Consider the following 21,899-nt stretch of genomic DNA (forward strand, 5'->3'; position numbering starts at 1 on the left):
TGCAAAGTAGCAACACTTACGGAATCTATTTAAATGTAGAGGACATGAGTTGACATTATGGGAAGTTTGGGGTACTGTTGGCATGTTTGCAAATCCCTTTTTGCCTGCTATTTTACTAGCAGCATTAGTCCACTTTAAACAAATAGCAGAGAAAGAAATTTCAGATAAATGCATCAGATAAACAGCCTCCCCGAACAGGTGCTGGAATGTGGCGACTAGGGGCTTTTCACAGTAACTTCATTTGAAGCCTACTCGTGACAATAAGCGATTTTCATTTCATTTCAAGTGTTTGTCCACAGATTTCCCTGTGTTACATTAATTTCCCTTCTTCCATCTTGAAATTACACTAATAAGGAATAAACATCAGAATGGCTCAGTTGTTGCATTATTACTTCTGAGTTAGAAGGTTCTGAGTTCAAGTCCTACTCCAGGACTTGAGGAGATCAAGCTCCGTTACGCCAGTAAGCGAACATTGCATTGGAAGAAGTGCTGATCTTCAGATAAAACATTAAACCAAGGGATGGTTTGCTTGTTCTTTTGACTAGGAAAGGGATGAGAGCAGGAGGTTATCCAGTGTCCTGGACAAAATCCTTCCCTTAACTATAAAAATGAAATGAAATGAAAATCGCTTGTCACAAGTAGGCTTCAAATGAAGTTACTGTGAAAAGCCCCTAGTCGCCACATTCCGGCGCCTCTTCTGGGAGGCTGGTACGGGAATTGAACCGTGCTGCTGGCTTGCCTTGGTCTGCTTTAAAAGCCAGCTCTTTAGCCCTGTGCTAAACCAGCCTCTGAAGCATATTAGGGGCTGTTTAGCACACTAGGCTAAATCGTGGCTTTGAAAGCAGACCAAGGCAGGCCAGCAGCACGGTTCGATTCCTGTAACAGCCTCCCTGAACAGGCGCCGGAATGTGGCGACTAGGGGCTTTTCACAGTAACTTCATTGAAGCCTACTCATGACAATAAGCGATTTTCATTTCATATTGGTCATTCATCTCATTTCTGTCTGTGATGCATTGTGCACAGAATGTCTGTCATATGTTTCTACATAACAGTGGATTACTTGAAAGAAATTGATTGCATGTGAAGCACTTTGGGACATCCTGCAAGATATGATACAATGTTAAATGCATATTCATTCTTACATTACACGACATTAGTTTTCAGCTCTTATGCTATTATTCTAATAATTCCCATTTTGCCCGCATATTTTGAGTCATAAAGTCATTTATGGCTCAGCAAAAAGCCATTCGGCCCATTGAGTCTACGCACCCAGTCAGTTTCATTTCCCTCATTCTATCACTATAGCCCTGAAAGTTTGTTTCCTTCATGACCCATCCAATTTCCTTTTGAAATCCTTGATTGTCTCTGCTTCTACAACTCTCCTGGGCCGTTAGCTCCAAGTCATTATCATTTGCTACGTATCCTACCTTCAGGTCTTGCCCAAAGCTTTAAATCTGTGAGTCCTGATTCTTGTACTGTCAGCTAATGAGAACAGTTTTTCCTTGTTTACCTTATCCCGACATGTCAAAATGTTGCACACCTTGATCAAATCTTCGCTCCATCCCCTTGACTCCAAGCTAGGAAAACAATGTCAGCTTCTCCAACCTAACCTTGAAGATAAAATTCCCCCATCCCTGGAACTATTTTGGTAAACCTCCTCTTCCTCCACTCAAGGATCCTATCCCTTTGCTAAAATGTGGTGACCAGAACTGCATGCAGTATTCTAGTTGTGACACCAAGATCCCTCTGACTGTCAATACTCTTGAGGGTCCTAACATTCACTGTATATTCCCTACCAATTAGACCTTCCAAAATGCATTACCTCACATTTGTCCGGATTAAACCCCATCTGCCATCTCTCAGCCCAAGTCTCCAAACGATCTAAATCCTGCTGTATCCTCTGACAGTCCTCATCGCTATCCGCAATTCCATCAACCTTTGTGTCTTCCGCAAACTTACTAATCAGACGTTACATTTTCCTCCAAATCATTGATATATACTACGAACAGCAAAGGTCCCAGCACTGATCCCTGCGGAACACCACTAGTCACAGCCCTCCAATTAGAAAAGCACCCTTCCATTACTGCTCTCTGCTGTCTATGACCTAGCCAGTTCTGTATCCATCTTGCCAGCTCACTTCTGATCCCGTGTGACTTCAACTTTTGTACCAGTCTGCCATGAGGGACCTTGTCAAAGGCCTTACTGAAGTCCATATAGGCAATATCCACTGCCCTACGTGCATCAATCATCTTTGTGACTTGCTCGAAAAACTCTTATCAAGTTAGTGAGACACGACCTCCCCTTCACAAAACCGTGGTGCCTCTCGCTAATACGACCACTTGCTTCCAAATGGGAGTACATCCTGTCTCGAAGAATTCTCTCCAGTAATTTCCCTACCACTGACGTAAGGCTCACTGGCCTGTAGTTCCCTGCATTATCCTTGCTACCCTTCTTAAACAAAGGAACAACATTGGCTATTCTCCAGTCTTCCGGGACATCACCTGAAGACAGTGAGGATCCAAAGATTTCTGTCAAGACCTCAGCAATTTCCTCTCTTGCCTCCTTCAGTATTCTGGGGTAGATCCCATCAGGCCCTGGGAACTTATCCACCTTAATATTTTTCAAGACGCCCAACACCCCGTCTTTTTGGATCTCAATGTGACCCTGGCTATCTCAACACCCTTCTCCAGATTCAACATCCACCAATTCCTTCTCTTTGGTGAATACTGATGCAAAGTATTCATTTAGTACCTCGCCCATTTCCTCTGCCTCCACACATAGATTCCCTTCCCTGTCTTTCAGTGGGCCAACCCTTTCCCTGGCTACCCTCTTGCTTTTTATGTACGTGTAAAAAGCTGTGGGATTTTCCTTAACCCTATTTGCCAATGACTTTTCGTGACCCCTTTTACCCCTCCTGGCTCCTTGCTTCCACACAGGCTTCGTCTGTTCCCAGACTTCTAGCCTTGACAAATGCCTGCTTTTTCTTTTTTTTTCTTTATAAATTTAGAGTACCCAATTATTTTTTTCCAATTAAGGGGCAATTTAGCGTGGCCAGTCTACCTACCCTGCACATCTTTGGGTTGTGGGGGTGAAACCCACGCAGACACAGGGAGAATGTGCAAACTCCACACGGACAGTGACCCAGGGCCGGGATTCAAACCCGGGTCCTCAGTGCCTTTTTCTTTTTGACGATGCCTACAATATCTCTCGTTATCCAAGGATCGTGAAATTTGCCATATTTATCCTTCTTCCTCACAGGAACATGCGCGTCCTGAATTCCTTTCAACTGCCATTTGAAAGACTCCCACATGTCAGATGTTCATTTACCCTCAAACATCCGCCCCCAATCTATGTTCTTCAGTTCCCACCTAATATTGTTATAACAAGCCTTCTTCCAATTTAGCACATTCACCCTAGGGCCACTCTTATCTTTGTCCACCAGCACTTTAAAACTTACTGAATTGCGGTCACTGTTCCCAAAATGCTCCCCTACTGAAACTTCAACCACCTGGCCGGGCTCATTCCCCAATACCAGGTCCAGTACAGCCCCTTCCCTAGTTGGACTATCTACATATTGTTTTAAGAAGCCCTCCTGGATGCTCCTTACAAACTCTGCCCCGTCCAAGCCCCTAGCACTAAGTGAGTCCCAGTCAATATTGGGGAAGTTGAAGTCTCCCATCACATCAACCCTGTTGCGTTTACTCCTTTCCAAAATCTGTCTACCTGTCTGCTCCTCTATCTCTCGCTGGCTGTTGGGAGGCCTGTTGTAAACCCCCAACATTGTGACTGCACCCTTCTTATTCCTGATCTCTACCCATATAGCCTCGCTACCCTTTGAGCTGTCCTCGTAGTACAGCTGTGATATTCTCCCTAACCAGTAGCTCAACTCCTCCACCCCTTTTACATCCCCCTCTATCCCGCCTGAAACATCTAAATCCTGGAATGTTTAGCTGCCAATCCTGTCCTTCCCTCAACCAGGTCTCTGTAATGACAACATCATAGTTCCAAGTACTAATCCAAGTTCTAAATTCATCTGCCTTACCTTCTCTGTATTAAATTCCATCTGCCCCTTGTCTGCCCAGTTTACTTGCCTGCACTAGTCTGCAGCATGTATGTTATAAGAAGAGTTTGCCTTTTTTTAATAATGTGTATATATAAATTAACTAACAAATGATTATTAATGATTTTTAATTAATGCCTCAAGTGTAGGGTCCATTGCTCAAGCTACACTCATGCTAATGGCTTTTATATTGCCCTTGATTTAATTGGGATTTAAGAGGATCAGTGTTCATTAGGCTGTTCCTGATGGCCAATAGCAGACTTATGGCTGGGAGAAGAGAGGCAGAGTTGGTGTCATAAACATTCGGAACTGGCTAACAGATAACCATTGTCCCAAGATCTGAATTTAAACAAAGCCAACATAAAGTAGGTGAGGTTTATGTTATTGTCGGAAACATTTCCTGAAGAAAGTCCAGAGTGATTCTCCTACCAGCGGTTTCGGTCGGGGGTCCGCACATGTGCACGTCAGCCGCCCGGCACAACTTGGCGGACCCACACCGCGGACCGGCACCAAAAAGATCCCCCCCACCCCGGATCGCGTGCGCCCACGGATCAGTGGCCCCTGATCGATAGCTTGGCCGTCTGTGAGGCCCCCTGCCGGTGAAAGATTCCCCCCGCCCCCGACCAGTGAGGCCGCGGGCTGAGTCCGCAGCCACGCCGAGTTCCCAACGGGTGGCACCGTGAGAGACCCACGCCGTCGGGAATGCGGCCAGTTCCAGTTGGAGAATCGCCGCTGGGGCCTCTGCCAATGGCCCCCTACCCGCACTGCGTAGACTGCACGATTTGCGGCGATTCTCCGAGGTCCGGAGAATCGTGGGAACGGCATCGCGGCAGATGTCGGCATCAAAGCCCATTCTCCGCCCCGCGCCGATCGCGATTTTGGCACGGAGGCACGGAGAATCCCGCCCTAGGCTGAGGTACCATTCTTTGACTCCCATAATCTACTCTGTTAAACTAAGCATACACTGGAAGAATGTAATGTACCAGTTATTTTCCTGAGTTTAATTAAACTATGATCTGCCACTGAATTCTTATTAAATACTAGTGGGAATTTATTTTCTGTTTTGGTTCTCTTTTGGCATGTTCTTTGTATGTTTTCCCATTTCTATGTTGGGGTTCTGTTGGGAAACTTCAAAATTGTAACCAATCTCCAATAACAAAGGGTTAAAGGATGGTTAATACAATATTTCAACTTTCTCTTTTCTGTTTATTGTGCATATAATAATAACGGTCCAGGTTCAGTTGTTGAAAAGAAAACTTCCTGGCTGGAAAAATTGAAAATCAATAAACACTGGAGCCAAAATGTAGGCAATAATTTTTTGTGATTGGTCACTTTCATACGCCTTTAACTGGTGCTGGCGACTCCATTTACCTGGCTGCAAGGGATCATAGCTGCTCGCCTTCAGTACTGAAGAAAAAATTTAAATAACTCACTAAACAAAGAAAATCAATAAATATATTGGCACACTATAAATACAAGCATAGAAGTGGAAGTCTGACAGCATTATGACCTCAGTCCTAGTGCTGGTGATGTCCCGGCCAAGGACAGCATGGTGTCGCAGTGGTTAGAACTGCTGCCTCATGCCGCCGAGGACCAGGTTCGATCCTGACCCCGGTCACTGTCCCAGGTGGAGTTTGCAAACCCCCCCCGTCTGCGCGGGTGTCACTTCCACCAAAGATGTGCAGGGTAGGTGGATTGACCAGGCTAAATTGCCCCTTAATTGGAAAATAAATAATTGGGTACTCTAAATTTTAAAAAGAGATGTCCCAGCCTGTCCTTACGGCCCAATCATAAAGCCCAGTGCAATGTTAGACCGAAAAGATTGGGACTCTGATGTTCATTGTCAAATAGGCTTTTTATCCTCTGACTGCCTACCTCTGTTCTACCTCCCCCTGCGGCACACCCCCCCCCCCCCCCCCCAATTTACTTTTCAGATTGGTTTGTATTCTTCCAGCAGCTTCCTGTTGTATAAATGGGAGACAAAGCTCAGATGAGAGATCTACTTAATTTTCTCCCTTGTAATTACTGATCTCATTTTTCTGATAATTTGAAGTTGTAATTGGCTACGGCAATTACATGTATATTTACTAATCACATTTGAAGCTCTGATTGTATCTATTTGCTACCATTGATAATGAAGCACGCAAATTGCAGAGGTGATTTTCATGTCTTTTTTTTCAGCACATCAAAGATTTCTTTCAAACCCCCCCCCCCCCCCCCCCCCCTACACATACACACCTTTTTCTTTTTTTTTGCTGTAATGAATACACGCATGCATTTGACACAGTTATATAGTAGAGAAATTGTTTGGCTCCTACCAAATGCTACACACATTGAGTTTTGCCTGAAGCATTGAAAGGTTGTATGTAATGATATATTGCTCATCCAAATGGCTGAAGCAGTCCAAAGCACTGTGAGATTAAAATAAGTCATCTCTTTGTTAATTTAAATAGGTGCATGTATCATACTTTGCGGGGTAGTTTTAACAGGGATGTCACAAAGAATGCAGCCAAAAGGTATTTTTAATGGAAAAATGAGAACAGATGAAAATGCAGTCACTTCCAGCTGCCTTTTATATTCTGCTGTTCTTCAGCAATTGCAGATTTGATGAGACAGCCATTAAACTCCCGCGGATCTTAATTTTAAGAATTTTCTGTGCATAATTCTGCAGGATTTGACTCTTTTTTTTGTTGAAATTGCAAAGGAATTGCATCGGAGGGTTTTTTGTTATGCACTGGATAGTGCAATCAGTTTGCTGCCTTTAAATTGGCTGCTGCAATAACTGTTTGCTCATAATTAGAATGGTACGTCTTTTTATAGTTTTATTAGGACTTCTGCAGTTTGTAAACCAATTATGTGCCAGCAAGTGATTATTTTTGGAACATGTCAAATATTTTTCTGAATAGCTTCTTTGTAAATTAATGATTGTGACTGGTTCTAGTGAACTGTTCAAGTTTAAAGTTCTGTAAATACAAGTTTTAAAATAACCTTTTTCGAGCAAATGCTGGTGATTCATGATATTGTGACTGTCAATCAACTGTGTTTTCATTTTTTGTGATGTCAGTTCCACTTGCACAAAATTAAAGAAAATGCTTGTAGGTTTAGATCGCAAAATCATTGAATCAGTGGTACAGTATTTACATTGAAGTCTGGCAATTACCTTCTTGAAATGAGAATTGATTGTTTTATATTAACAATAGAGATCACCAAATTCCAACTAAAGGCATTTAAGTTAAAAATTTGATCAATATCCTTCTCTAAAATGTTCAGGTTTGGAGTCAAAGAAGCTGCATGGAGTTACTCAATTCATCCGGAAAATTCTATGTAATTAAAATAATCATGATTTTTTTTTTGTTTGATCTCTCTCTCTCTCTCTCTCCTCCTCCCCCTCCTCCTCCCTCTCCATCTCTCTCATATTCTTTGTCTTACTCTTTCCCAGGATCCACCAGTCCTTCCGGTTGGGGTGTTTTCTGAGCCATTTGTACATTTCATCACTCAGTGGTAAGCTCAGTTTGCAAACATGCCATCTCCTCAGTGTAAATGATACATTCCATTAGCTCTCAGACTCCAGGAGACCTTATGGCTCTCCTCCGTCTTTCCATAGACAGGGAGGGACTATGGGCCGTGAACAGATGGATAGCGAAGAAGGAAAAGAATACTGTTGCCTAATTTCTGTGAATGTTACTTACATGGAAGGTCATACAACACCGTAACATGGAGCAGCTTTTGAAATTATCAGATGTCACATAAAAGTTTTAAAAAGGGGAAGGAGGGGTAACTGGTGTGAAATGTTCACAGATGTCAAGCTGAAACCTAAATGATAGTGGGTAATAGCTTTGTTTTCCCTGGAGAAGCAGCTACTTTGGAATCATAGATTAGGACCGTTACCAAACAAGTCTTTAGACAGCTTGAATTGCTTGCTAATGGGTGCATTATTCCAGAGGTGCATATGTTTGTTTATGGAGACAGCAAATTGTCCTCTGCGATAGTTAATGGTTTATAACTATGCTTCTTGTTTAGTACTCGAGTCTGTTAATTTTTCGAGTGTCATCCTTTATTAGCATAAGATGTTATGGGAATACATTGCCTCAAATGACAGTTGCACTTCATAGAAAACAATCCGTATATTATAAAACATTAAAAGATGTTTTGATGCAAAAAGAAATAAACTTTTTATTGAATTCTTTTTAAAGAGTGTACAATTTTGCTGAAAGGTTTGGTTTGTAATTTATTTTTTTAATCATTCACAGCTATTCTCTGCTAAGTGACTGATGGTATCATCCCTTTCCATCTCAGATTTAAAAAAGATTAAACAAGTACAGTATTGAAAAAACAACTCGGATAGTTTATTCTTTTACATGCCCCAGCCCCCTCGTAAAGTGCAAGTACATGAAATAAATGTAATTAAAGCAGATGGTAGTAATAGTGATATCACAGCTGTCATCTTTTGTGTGTGTCTGTCTCCCCAAAAAAGGTATCTTTTAAGGAAATGCTAATTTTTAAAACATGCAAATTATTTTTAATTTAGTTTTTTAAATATGCTTTGACTCTAATGATTAGAAATAATGTGAACAGTTTACATAGTCGATTTTGGAAGAGTTTGGTAGTACAACTTGAGGGAATTTGAGAATTCTAAAGATGGAATTGCATTTTCCTTAATTCTCTGAGGATTGGTATGGCATTTTTCCATTCTGCCCAGAAATTATGCAGCACAGTATTGAAGGTGTGATTTACTTACTAGAGCATTCTAAGCGTAGGCAAGGTTCACATATGTCTACTTTGTTCCTATCTGGCACTGTTATTTCAGTTGCATTTTTGTAGAACATCTTTAAACATTTTTTTAAAGCTTCCTCTCCAAGATTGTGGATAAATGTCCCATTAAGTATGCTACCGAGCCACGCAAATCCGAGGTCTCCGATCTGATCATACTGTGGTGATCTCTGCAGAGACAACAGTATGGGCATGGCAGTTGGTTCCTTTGTTCCCAAGCTGAGAAGGGGGGGGTTGGATTTTGCTTGGCTTCCCACTGCTAATTGCCAAACAGTTACCTCCAGTGTAAAATGTGTACATGTTTAAATATCAGATGAGGGCGGGATCGAGCTTGTCTCTCCATGATCAATTAGCTGGTCCAAGCTGACATGTGAAGTATCGATATTTCCAGAATGCAGCTGGTATCTGCAGAACACTGACCATCTTAAAGAGAGCAACATTGAGGAAAGAAAATAGACACCGCATACCACTAAAACCTTCAAACCAGAATTCTTAACAGAGTCAGTAACTAGAGACTGATTCCCGACTGTCATTAGGACTACTCTGCAAAAATTTGCTGTCCTAGTTCAGTATGGAGAACGATCTCTTTTTATGGATTTATCTTTTTCTTGAATGTTGGTGCATTGTGCTGCTGAGGGTGGGATATAGGACTGTATCTGTGTTTATTCTCATGGTAAATTTATGAAGTTGGGGGAGAGTTAGAACTAAGCAAACAAGATCAGCAATTGCTATTTGGAACCTCCTGTTGACGAGCTCAAGAGCAGCACTGACAAACAAGGAGTCTTCATTTAAAAATAAATAAATTTAGAGTACCTAATTTGTTTTTCCCAGTTAAGGGGCCATGTAGCATGGCCAATCCACCTACCCTGCACATCTTCGGGTTGTGAGGGTGAGACCCACATAGACACGCGGAGAATGTGCAAACTCCACGCGGACAGTGACCCGGGGCCGGGATCGAACACAGCTCCTCGGCACCATGAGGCAGCAGTGCTAACCACTGTGCCGCCTGAATCTGTCCACCTAGCAAAAATATCTTTACATCATATAGACATGGCATTCCTTTCCTCCTCTCCCCAGCTCTAGCTTCCCCACTCCCTTTTTTGCCAGCCTTCATTTAGCAGACAATGCACAGCTTGTCTGACCATAGACTCATCCCAAACTTATTTATTTTCATGATTGAGGCAACATTTTAATCTCTGCCATGTGAGAACATCTTTAAATTAAATGCTTCATTGTACTAATTGTCCCTGTCCTTAAACTTTTGATTTTAACTTCAAAATTTCACCTCCTTTACAATTTTCACTGAAAATTTCCCTCTTGCTGGAATAGCTCTTGTAGTGCGAACAGCTTTTCAGTGCATCACTCATCCTTAATGTGTGAGCCTTCGGCTATAACGTTCTTCTGTGAAGGGCATGGCAAAATACAAGTCTACACATGCCCCCACTCACACTCATGCTCACACTCTCACACATACCTTCTTTTTCCAGAGTTGGTGAATGGGCGATGCAGTGGTTAGCACTGTTGCTTCACAGCGCCAGGGTCCCGGGTTCGATTCCCACTTGGTCACTTTCTGCGGCGTCTTCACGTTCTCCCTGTGTCTGCGTTGGTTTCCTCCGGGAGCTCCAGTTTCTTCCCTCAAGTCCCTAAAGATGTGCTTGTTAGGTGAATTGGACATTCAAATTGTGCTGTTAGGTAATTTGAACATTCTGAATTCTCCCTCTGTGTACCCGAACAGGTGCCGTAGTGTAGCGACTAGGGGATTTTCACAGTAACTTCATTGCAGTGTTAATGTAAGGCTACTTGTGACACTAATAAAAAGATTATGATATCAATCAGTCGTGATTTCTGAATAGATAGTTACCTGCTTCCAAGCGTAGGGCCACAGAAGCCAATTGTAGCATTCCCTAGTGCTAATTCAGCTCGGGTCAGCTAACTTAGCACAAGCAAGGGATCTAAATAGGGCTTCCAGCAGGTGCTAGTGCTATTGCCATTTAAAAGTCAATTTTCCTAACTTTCAGATTAGGCAAGTCTGGATGTGGTCTTTTCTTGGTATCCATCATTGACTGCACTATTTTTTAATTCATGCAATGTTGGCTAATGTGAACAATGCTTTCCTTGTTCAGTCAAGGAAATAATTAAAAATGACAGTGTAATAAAAGTAGTAGGCCTAGAAATTCAGATCCCTTTTTGGCACCTCATCCACAGAGTGCTAACTCCAAAATAGGGAGGTCTAAGGATACTGGACTTTTCAGCCTCAAAGCTCATTGTTATGTATTGTGGATGGTGCAGTAGTAGCAGCCTGCACAGATTTACGTACCAAGGTTCAGATAAGTGATTGGGTAAGATCACTGAATCTTGGAAAAGAAATAACTGGACTTTGAAGTGTTATTGAAGCGTTGTCAGGTGTTGAGAAAGGAGATGACCGGGGTTTGTAGGAGAGGAATAGCTGGCCGATGGAGTACAAATTTGCCATGGTCTGAAGAAGGAATAAAATGTGATGATGGGGCTGTCTGCGATTGGGGAAGAAGATGATCAGGGTAGTCTGCAGGATTGGAGGGGCAAGAGTGTTGTAGGTGGATCGTGTGGAGGGGGTTGGGAGGTTCCGGAGAATTGAATCAAGAGTGAGGTTTAACTCCATGCTACTTGGCTTTGGTTTACTGGAGGCAATCAGCACTGGTGTTGGGTGCCTCAGACTCAAGTCTGAGGGGTGGGGAGGGCAGAAACGGATGTTAGGACCCCGATTTGTATGTGTTAATGGACAACGCGTGCTTTTGACATGGGTAAAGGGCCCCTCTTGATTGACTTTCACCAAAATGGCACCTGGCATGACTCGCACTAGAATTGTGCGCACATAGTATGGATGCCATTTTGGACACAAAACTGCACCAAATGCCAGTTGTTAAGGAACCAAAGTTTTGAAAATACAGGGTCACTTTTTTTTTAATTGGCATGCATCCAACATCTTTGTAGTTCAATTACCTCTTATTTGCCTGTAAAACTATGATCATATTTCAGAATTCAGAAAATTTGTGAAATAATTACTGTGTTTACTCACTACAGCATGAGAAAGTTGTCAACAGAACGGCCTGCACCGGAAGAGCTCATGGTAAGTCATCACTTTCATTGAAATTATTGATTTTCAGAAAAAAAGTCACAAATTTTAGCAAGACCTAAAAGAACTTGATGCTGTCCTGGCAACATATCACAATGTTTGTGATTTTAAACCTCGATAGATAGATCATCAAAGAGTTTTATCCAATTTTTTGTATTTTACATGTATTTTATTTGAAAGGTCTATTCACTTTTGTGCCTTTTTTGGTAAGAAATCTGAAAAATACGCTGTTAACTTGCACCCAAGCTGAGCCTTGCTGAACCCACTTAATTTGATACCTCTAGCCGGAACTAAAGGGTTTCATCCCATCTGTCTTAGCTGGGCTCAGATAGAAGGCCTCTCGGGGTAAAGGACAAGATGTTAACTGTGAATAAAGCATACAATAAAAACTGCAACGAACACCACCAGCTGGTCTACTCAGCGGGTCTGGCAGGATCTATGGAGAGAGAAATAGAGCTAACATTTCAAGAACCATAGAATAGAATTCCTACAGTGCAGGAGGAGGCCATTCAGCCCTTCAAGTTTTCACTGACCCTCTGAAAGAGCATCCAACCTAGGCCCACTCACCCGTCCTATCCCCGTAAACCCATAACCCCACCTAAGCTGCACATCTTTGGACTGCGGGAGGAAACCGGAGCACCCGGAGGAACCCACACAGACTCGGGGAGAAAGTACAAACTCCACACACACAGTCACCCAAGGCCGGAATTGAACCCGGGTCCCTGGCGTTGTGCTAACCATTGTGCTACCCTGCCGCCCATGCTGCGTCGTATTCAATTTGAAACATTAATTCTGTTACTCTGTCCACAGATACTGCCAGACCTGCTGAATATTTCCAACATTTGTTTTTATTTCAGAATTTTAACATCCACAGTATTATTTTTATTATACCACCAACTGATCATTTATTTCATTTTGTGTGATTGGCAGTTATGTTTACCGACACACTACTCAATGTACTTCAAAAGTAATTCATTGGTCACAATAATGTTATTTATTTTGCAAGAAAAATGTCTCAATCAATTTAAAGCAATTTTCTGGAGGGGAGCCGGCCCATACTCTTCTGAGTGTGTTATTTTCTGGTTGCAAATTATGTTTTGACATCTGAAGCTCACATACGTTCAGGTGGGAGCAGATATTCTGGTTAGTCAGACATTTAAAGGAATGTTACATTGCACATGGGACGCACCAATTAGTCTAGTCATTAGACTTGCCTTTTTACAGCAAATAATTAGTACAGTTGTACTGTTGACAGCCTGGCCTGATATGTTTAATTATGTTTCCACATGCCATTCAGGAGCTCATTTCATTTCTTTTTTTAAAAATAATTTTTATTCAAATTTTCACAAAATATCAATAACAGAAAATACTAAGAATAGAAAGAACAACCCCCCCCCCCCCCCCCCCCCCCCCGTATACAAAACTCATTTTCATTTCTACATGTTGACAAAGTAAGCAGTCATCTTAATAGTTTCCAGGAGACTGAAATGACCATTCTGCCCAACAAGTCCATCCCTTTTTGATGGATGATTTCTACTTCTTCCAGTTTTTTGAGTGAAACTGTGTGTCTCAGTTGCCTTGCTCCGAACATAATTTCAGCCTCTCGTCTTTCTGTGTTTGAATTCATCTCTTTCGCTCTGAGAAGTTTGTGATGTTTGGTTAGGTTGTGGGCGGGATTCTCCAGCCATGCCTGCTCAGCGACCAGAAATTCCCACCCGAAGTCAACGGACCTTTACATGGTCCGCGCCCCGCCCCGTGGGGGTCTTGCAGCAGGCAGGACGGAAGAAGCCGGCCCTGTATTTACCCATTTGATTGTCAATTGACTTAGAAGTGCCAGCCCTTGAGGCATTTGGCTTGTTACAGACGGGGGGCGGGGGGCGATAGGCATCTGACCTCCAAAAGACTTGTGACTGAGCAGATCCTATAGCTGCTTAAAATTGCCCTCTTAACACCGAGCGTTTATAAACTCTGCATTTTGATTGAGTCCCAACATGATACAAGCCCACCGCATAGGTAGGTTTCTTAATCAGACTAACTCTGGGCAGTAAATTATAATCAGTGGCATGTATCTGTTTTTGTTTCAGCACATGAGCAAAATACATGATCAGAATGCTTTGCTTCTCAGAATGACCTGTTATGGGGTTAGAGTTTAGCATCTACTATCGATGAAGAGGTATAGAACCACATACTCAGTTTTATTAATGACGTGGAGTATCTTGCAGCATTTGACATTGACTTTTGTTTAGTATCATTTATGATTACCATAATTATTTTTAATCCGGATTAAACAGAAAAACTGTGTTCCGTTCCTATCGTGGATTTGAATGCTGTTGTCAGTTTCTTCTTCAATTGGTCTTCGTACGGTTTCAGCTGAAGAGGTGAGGTGAGAGGTGAAGGCAGGCTAGCTGGAATAGCATATGATAATAATGAAATTGTCATTTCTTTCTAACAAGAGACCACAGAACAATTTGCATTTACAGAGCACCTTATTACATCTTCAGAATCGTTTCAAAGTGCTCCATATGCAGGAAAGAATTTCTAATCCGGTTTGTTATCAGCGCCCTTTTTGATCTTCGATGTGATGATCCTCCTTTATTTTGTGGGTAAGCTTTCAGGAAGGGAGTTAGAAATCAGGTAAAGTAGCCCTTAAAAAGCCGCTTATGCTAGTTGGTGGGTAAATGGTTACATATGGGAATGCAAATGTTGGCAGCCTTTACAAATGATGCCAATATTTTAATGAAAACAAAAGGACTGGAAATACTCAGCAGATCTGGAAGTATCAGTGTAAAGCTGAGAGTGAGGATAAATGGGTCTTTCTGTTTGGCAAGCTGTAACTAATGGGGTGCCACAGGGATCGGTCCTCGGGGCCCCAACTATTTATAATCTATATTAATAACTCGGATGCAGGGATAGAATGTACTACAGCCAAAAATTTGCAGACAACATTAAAATAAGTGGGAAAGCAAGTTGCAATGAGGAAATAGAGTTTTAAAGTAGGGATGTGCTGTTGTAACTATATAGGGCACTGTCTGTGTGGAGTCTGCACGTCCTCCCCGTGTGTGCGTGGGTTTCCTCCGGGTGCTCCGGTTTCCTCCCACAGTCCAAAGATGTGCGGGTTAGGTGGATTGGCCATGCTAAATTGCCCGTAGTGTAAGGTTAATGGGGGGATTGTTGGGTTACGGGTATACGGGTTACGTGGGTTTAAGTAGGGTGAACATTGCTCGGCACAACATCGAGGGCCGATGGGCCTGTTCTGTGCTGTACTGTTCTATGTTCTATGGTGCGTATGCAGCTGGAGCACTGCACACAGTTTTAGTCCCCTTACTTGAGGAAGGATGTAAATGCATTAGAGGCAGCTGAGAGAAGGTTCACTAGATTGATTCCAGGGATGAAGCACTTGTGTTATGAAGAGACATTGAGCAGTTTTGGGCTATACTCGGTGGACAGGAGATCTAAACAAGCTATATAAGATACTAAAGGGGATTGACAGGGTAGACGTGGAGCGGATGTTTCTCTTTGTTGGACATTCTAGAGCATGTGAGACCATAGTTTTCGGTTAAGGGGTGGATAATTTAAAACAAATGAGGAGGAATTACTTCACTCAACAGGAATCTGTGAATTTCTCTAACCTAGAATGTAGTGGTCGGCAAACAAATTTAAGGAGGCGATAGATAGGTCTTTAATTAGTAGAGGGGTGAAGGTTATGGGGAGCAGGCAGGAAGGCGGAACTGAGGCCAGGATGAGAGCAACCATGATCGTACTGAATGGCAGAGCAGGCTCGAGGGGCTGTATTGCCTACCCCTGCTCCCAGTTCTTATGTTACCTTTCATCGGGTATCTCAACATTTTCTGTTCTTGTTGCAGATTTCCAGCATCCACAGTATTTTGATTGTGTACTGATATTTTAATGTACACTTCAGCTTTTTCAGAAGTGGTCGGATCAGTAAAATGGCTGTCTGTCACAATAATTGTGAATGCAAGAAGCTGAGACTGCCCAAACAATGGATTACGCAGCACTCCAGCCCCGTTCTTGATAACTGATGGAATATAGGTGTCAGAAAATGAGCTGGTAGCAGTAGTCCTCCTTGCCACTCCAAGGAGCTGTCCCCATAGACAACATTGCAGCATATCTGAAAGTTGGTGGAGGATACAGAATTGAGGATGAAGCTGACTGTCCCTGCCACTGGTAATTCATGTTGGCTGGACCTGTATTTTTAACAGATCAGATAGCATTGCATCTGGCTGCCTGCTGCCCCAGGGTTCATGTCGCTAATTCTACAGGTCAGTGCCAAGAAGCTGTGCCTCGATAAATGTGGGTGGAGGGTAATGGCAGATGAGTGAAGTCTGTGTCTGAGGCAGCTTCTTCTCCATTGCTCCCTCTCTTCCTCTAGAAAGTTGCCTGGCTGTGTCTTTTTTCCTTCTGAAATATTGCACGTAACGCCTTTTGAAAAGCTTGTGATCAGAGTGCCACTTGTGATTATTGGTTGTTTTTGTTCTGTTTATGCTTGGTCTATTTGTTCCTGGCAAGAGTCCCGTAGACTTTGTTTACTGTAATATGCCAGTGGGAGCAACTGCAATATGAATAAGCCATCTGATATTTGTTTTTTTTTTCTGAACTCGGGTCAAAAAAATCAGCTGCAAGCAAATCCATGCTGCCTCGAGTCAAAAATAAGGCAATATGTTTGTAATCAGAAAATTGGGTTCAATCAGCAGAACAGTTTCAATCGTAAAAAAATGTAAACAATTATCAATAAAAGTGATTTGAAAGGGACAGGTATGATAGATAATAATAAAACTCCCTCCAAATGTAGAATGCTAAAACAAATATGTCTTGTCACATTAGCAATCTTTTTAGTGTTTTGTCTTTCCTTAACTTCTTTCAACCAGCTGTACTGTGCATTGGCATCAAAAGTTGTGCTCCGCAAAATACCAACCATTAATATGGAAAGAGTATGACGTATGCTCTAATCCAAACGAGGAAAGTGCCTTCATGCATCGCACCTGAACAGTATAAGGCCAAAGCTAACGTTTCCAGGATTCCGAGGAACAGGAGCATTTAGCCCCTCAAACTGATCCCACCATTCAGTCAGATCATGGTTGGCCAACAACCTAACTCCATGTCTTGATTTTTGTGTCTAACTTTCAATTAATGATTGAATTTGAACCTAAAGCCAAATGCTTACATCATTCTTAAGTTTGTGAGTACAAGAGAACATATTGTCATTTCAAGGCAAAAATGATGTCAAATATTGTCCACAAATCTCTACTCCCCCCCCCCCCCCTTAACTACAACCCTTTTTGCTACTTTCTATGGCAAATCTATCTGAAATAAATCAGTTGGCAGATTTTGTAGCAAAATTCCACCGACAGTAGGAACCCTCGAGAAAATGTAGTTATTGTTCGTAGTTTTTATTGTTCTACAAAATTTGCATCTGCCAAATGGGCACGATTCAAAGGCCTTGTCACGCCCAACTTCATGAGGTTTAACGGAATCTCACGAGACATCGCGATCTGGATCTCATCCCTCACAGCTTGTCGGCTGCTGGGCGACGACCCCAAGCTGTGTTCAGATTTGTATGATGCCACATTTAAATGAGTCATTAGGCTCATCGAAATATGTGTTTGCGGGATTCTCCTAGCGCAAAAGTGGACCGGCCGTAGTGTCACATGACGGGGGGGGGGGGTGCCATTGGAAGCCTCCGGGTGGTCGGGGATATGGCAGGTTGTCAACCTGGCACTCACACTGGCACCTGGACACCTTGGCACTTCCAGGCTGGCAGTACCAAGGTGCCGAGGTGATAGGTTAGCACTGGCAGGGATCGGGCCCAGGGTGCCTTACCATGTGGAGGATTGTTCCTGGAGTCCGAGACTGGGGGAGGGGGCTGCCATTTTAAAATAAATAATTAACAAGCAATTGAGCTTGACCTGTATCTCGCGCTGCTCATATCATTAAATGATTTGAGGAAAAAGTTTGGAAAGACAGGGAGGAAGGGATAGTTCATTTGGGTGGTTCCCTTTTGCGCATTGGGGGCACCACCACCACTCTTTCTTCCCCCCCCCCTCCCAAAATTTTTGGCCAACTCCTCCCCCCCCCCGCTGTGTTCATATTTATATGATATATCTTTGCTAAGCCTGTCCCTGGCTACACTTCACTGTTTAGCACCCAGTGTAAATAAATATCTATATATTTATATCAATCTAAACATAATATAGATGAATATATGTACATGCCATTTGGCAGGATTCATAGTAACAAGGGCAGATGGGGGAAATTGAGCTGGGAGGTTGGGCTCTCTTCCCATTGCCTCCCACCCACCCCTACCCACCTCAGCAACTCACTGGCACTTACATACAGCAGGAAGTAGGTGAGTGGCCAACTTCAGTCTTACCAGGTACTGAAGCATACTTGAGGTGAAAATATCAGAGTAGGCCCTGCTGCTTGATTTTACTCTTTTGCTCCACCATTCCATCCTATTTTGAGTGGGTTAACAGAAGATAATCCAGCCCAATCTTTTTTTTCATTCAAACCTCTTGTGCCATTCATTGTGTTTCCATACACACAAAAATAGCACCTTTTTTTAAAATTTAGAGTACCCAATTCATTTTTCCAATTAAGGGGCAATTTAGCGTGGCCAATCCACCTAGCCTGCACGTCTTTGGGTTGTGGGGACGAGACCCACGCAAACATGGGGAGAATGTGCAAACTCCACCCGGACGGTGATCCGGAGCCGGGACCTCAGCGCCGTGAGGCAGCAGGGCTATCCCACTGTGCCACCGTGCTGCCCCAAAAATAGCACCTCTGATCATTATGTCAACCATTGTATAATTGGCTTTTAAAAACTTAGAAGTATAAATTTTGTGTCGGGTCATTGAAGGGATTTACTGTCATGTTCACTATTGACATCAAGGTGTTTTAAAATCCAGCTTTTGGGCAGCATCTATCTCACTAATTTTTTTTTAAAGATGTGGTGCTATAGAAATGATCTCCATGCAAAATATAGGAAAAAACGCAGGATTTACATTCAGTCATTTAGGATCCTATGGGGTTGGTGCCAGGCAACTGAACAAGTCTTTATGAATCGCAGAGATTTGTACAAGTTTTTATCATGTTCATTTTGAAGATAGACTCGATAGCTGGTAAAGAGCCGGAGTCTGCAGGGCTTTCAGGGAGCTGCTGTCAGCTTTGAGGCAGCCTTCACTGATTGTAAATGACATCCAGCAAGGGGGAGGAATGCTGCCGGAGAATAATTCCCAATAGGTCATTTATTCAGCACTGTTTGTTGATTTGACAATGAACAAGCTGTTAGGAATATCTGTGGCATCCAGCAGAACTAGTAAATAATAATTATATTGTGTCTCTCCTCACTTTATCTCCTGGTGTTATTTTTGTTGCACTCGTCTCTACTGCTTGAAATGTTTCTTCTCTAGAGCAACTGAGACTGCTGTTGTATTTAGCACTTTAGTTTTAAAGTCACTCTTTCTAATCAAGCGGTAGGCAACCATTATAATTCAAACACAAGTAGTTCTGACCATTTTAAGTGGCAACATTCTGTGAGTTTGTTAGTTACATTTCTGCAGTAAAGCCCCTTTTCAGCAAAGACGCATTCTTCACGAGGAGGAACTGGAGCATAAATATAAATCAGAGCTTATAAATGCAATGCCATTTCATTTACTCAACTGACTAATGAAATTTGGGATTATTTTAACCCCTCTGAAATAGTTTGAATCAAACCAAAATAAATCCTTTATTGCCATTCAATTCCAGTTGGTTTGCATGCGTGCTTCTTGTTCAATGGGATTCGGGGATTAATCCACCGTTTGGTGAACCTGGACCCTTTCACCTCGAGGGGAGAAATTTATCATAGAAGTGTGAAATTGTAGAAACTGCACAGACTTAAATAAGCAATTTAAAACACTAAGCTCACCATGAAATGAGTGATGTTTCACTAAAGATGCATTGTGGTGATTAAATTCAAGCTGACTTTTATGGGTCCAGTTTAAATAACAGTAATGCAAGTGTTGGGAAAATTGTGGTTTTGCTGGGTGGTGCGTCAGTTCATTGAGTAAAATACTAATGCCCAAGTTCAACCTACAAACAACCACAACTCCAAAACCCTAAGTTTGCCTTTTGATATGAAACTACATTGCATATATACGAAATAATAAAAAGAAATGAGACTGTTGAAGATTCAAATTAAAAATAGAAAACTTTGAAAGAGCATTTAAGTATTTGAAAAGGTCATGGTACACCAGGTGGGACCGTTTCACACTTTGACAATGTACTGGGGACCTCAACAGGAGCCATGATCACCATTAGGTGGAGAGAAGATAAAACTGGGGAGGGGAGGGCATAATAATTATCTGTAACTTCTTTTGAAATTAATTAATAGTATAATATTTAATTTCATTTGAATGCCAAGGCCCAGTCTTAGTTATGAATTTCAGCAAAAAATCTTCCTTTTCTTTCATAGCATGTGAGTAACTAACTATCCAAAGAGGGTGGTGGGCTGCCTTCTTTGATAGCAATTGTTTGTATAATAGAAACTTGCGAGGGCACTTCAGAGAACATTAAGAAACAAGCGCAGAGGAGAACCAAAGTCACACATAAGCCAGACAGGCTAACGATGGCAGATTCTCTTCCAATGGTATTGGCGAGCCAGTTGAATTTGACGACATTTAAGTCCGTTTTTTTTGTTTTGTTTCCCAGCCCACAGATGAGCAGAATTATTGAATTCAGTTCACAACTTTCACAACAGTTCACAATGGCGGCACGGTAGCACAGTGGTTAGCACTATTGTCTCACAGCTCCAGGGTCCCAGGTTCGATTCCCGGCTTGGGTTACTGTCTGTGTGGAGTCCGCACGTTCTCCCTGTGTCTGCGTGGGTTTCCTCCGAGTGCTCCGGTTTCCTCCCACAAGTCCCAAAAGATGTGCTGTTAGGTAATTTGGACATTCTGAATTCTCCCTCTGTGTACCCAAACAGGTGCCGGAATGTGGCGATTAGGGGATTTTCACAGTGACTTCATTGCAGTGTTAATGTAAGCCTCCATGTGACAATAAGGATTATTATGATTATTATTAACTTCCTTTAACATGAGAGCAGGACCTCTGGTTTTCTGGTGCAATACTGTGACCAGTCGCTACAATAGAATATTATGTAAACTAACATCTGCTAAGGATTCGGGAAGTTGGCATGAGAGTTATGTGATTGACGAATAAATGTCAACATCGTTCAAATAGGATTTAATATTAATGAACCCCTAAGCTGAAAAAATGCAGGGGGAAACAATTATTGCAAAATTGCTCTCCCAGTGCTTCAGTAAGTAGATTCACTGAGCGATAAAGATCAGAGGTTTCAAATGGTTTTCATTGAATTACCTACTGTCAGCTGGATTGGCAGTAGGATATGGGATTGGCCTTTGTGCCTTTCAGCTGGACTGGAATTCAGAAACGTTTCACACCCCTGATTGATATCTGGTAATCTCTGCTGGGTAAGTGTGCATCTCAGATGTCTGGCTCAGCTATAATGCTCTTTGCAAACAAGTATCCTTCCCAAACTTGCTGGGCTGACACATAAAAGATGGTCATTCAGTGAAGTACGAGGGGCAGCTTGCTACACAACAGGAAGGAGCAGCATTCTCAAGAGAGATGGCAAGCAAATTTAAGAAAGAAGAAAATTAATGCAAAACATTTGCATTTAAAAACTGTTTTTGCTTCTTGGAAGCATGCCTTCAGCATGCTGATGATGGCATCTTGTAACTACATTCTTGGCTGGTGTGGCCTTTTCATTGTCGCTGTGTTTCTCCCATTGCAGCAGAAAATCAAATTAAGCAATTTGAAATTGGCCAGCAGATAATTGTGAACAGTAATTCACTTCCCTCTGGAATGAATAGGAAGCATAACTTCCCAGTATTGAAACAAGCTGTCATCCAAACATTGAACATAGATTTCACACAATTC

General features: G+C 42.3%; 1 protein-coding gene across 13 annotated transcripts in view; it reads left to right on the forward strand.

The window, feature by feature from the left end:
• map2k5 (mitogen-activated protein kinase kinase 5) overlaps positions 1 to 21,899 on the forward strand; it is a 338,825-nt gene that overhangs the window by 289,760 nt on the left and 27,166 nt on the right. For 11 of the 13 annotated variants that reach the window (XM_038814887.1, XM_038814881.1, XM_038814883.1 and 8 more), the window contains 2 exons: positions 7,500 to 7,561; positions 11,891 to 11,936. The exons of the other annotated variants lie outside the window; for them this stretch is intronic. In XM_038814887.1, the coding sequence (XP_038670815.1) occupies positions 7,500 to 7,561; positions 11,891 to 11,895 (67 nt within the window). In that variant the 3' untranslated portion in view covers positions 11,896 to 11,936. The remainder of the gene's footprint in view (positions 1 to 7,499; positions 7,562 to 11,890; positions 11,937 to 21,899) is intronic. 13 annotated transcript variants of the gene reach the window in all.

The sequence above is a fragment of the Scyliorhinus canicula genome, chromosome 12, assembly GCF_902713615.1.
Source record: "Scyliorhinus canicula chromosome 12, sScyCan1.1, whole genome shotgun sequence".
Classification (NCBI taxonomy): domain Eukaryota; kingdom Metazoa; phylum Chordata; class Chondrichthyes; order Carcharhiniformes; family Scyliorhinidae; genus Scyliorhinus; species Scyliorhinus canicula.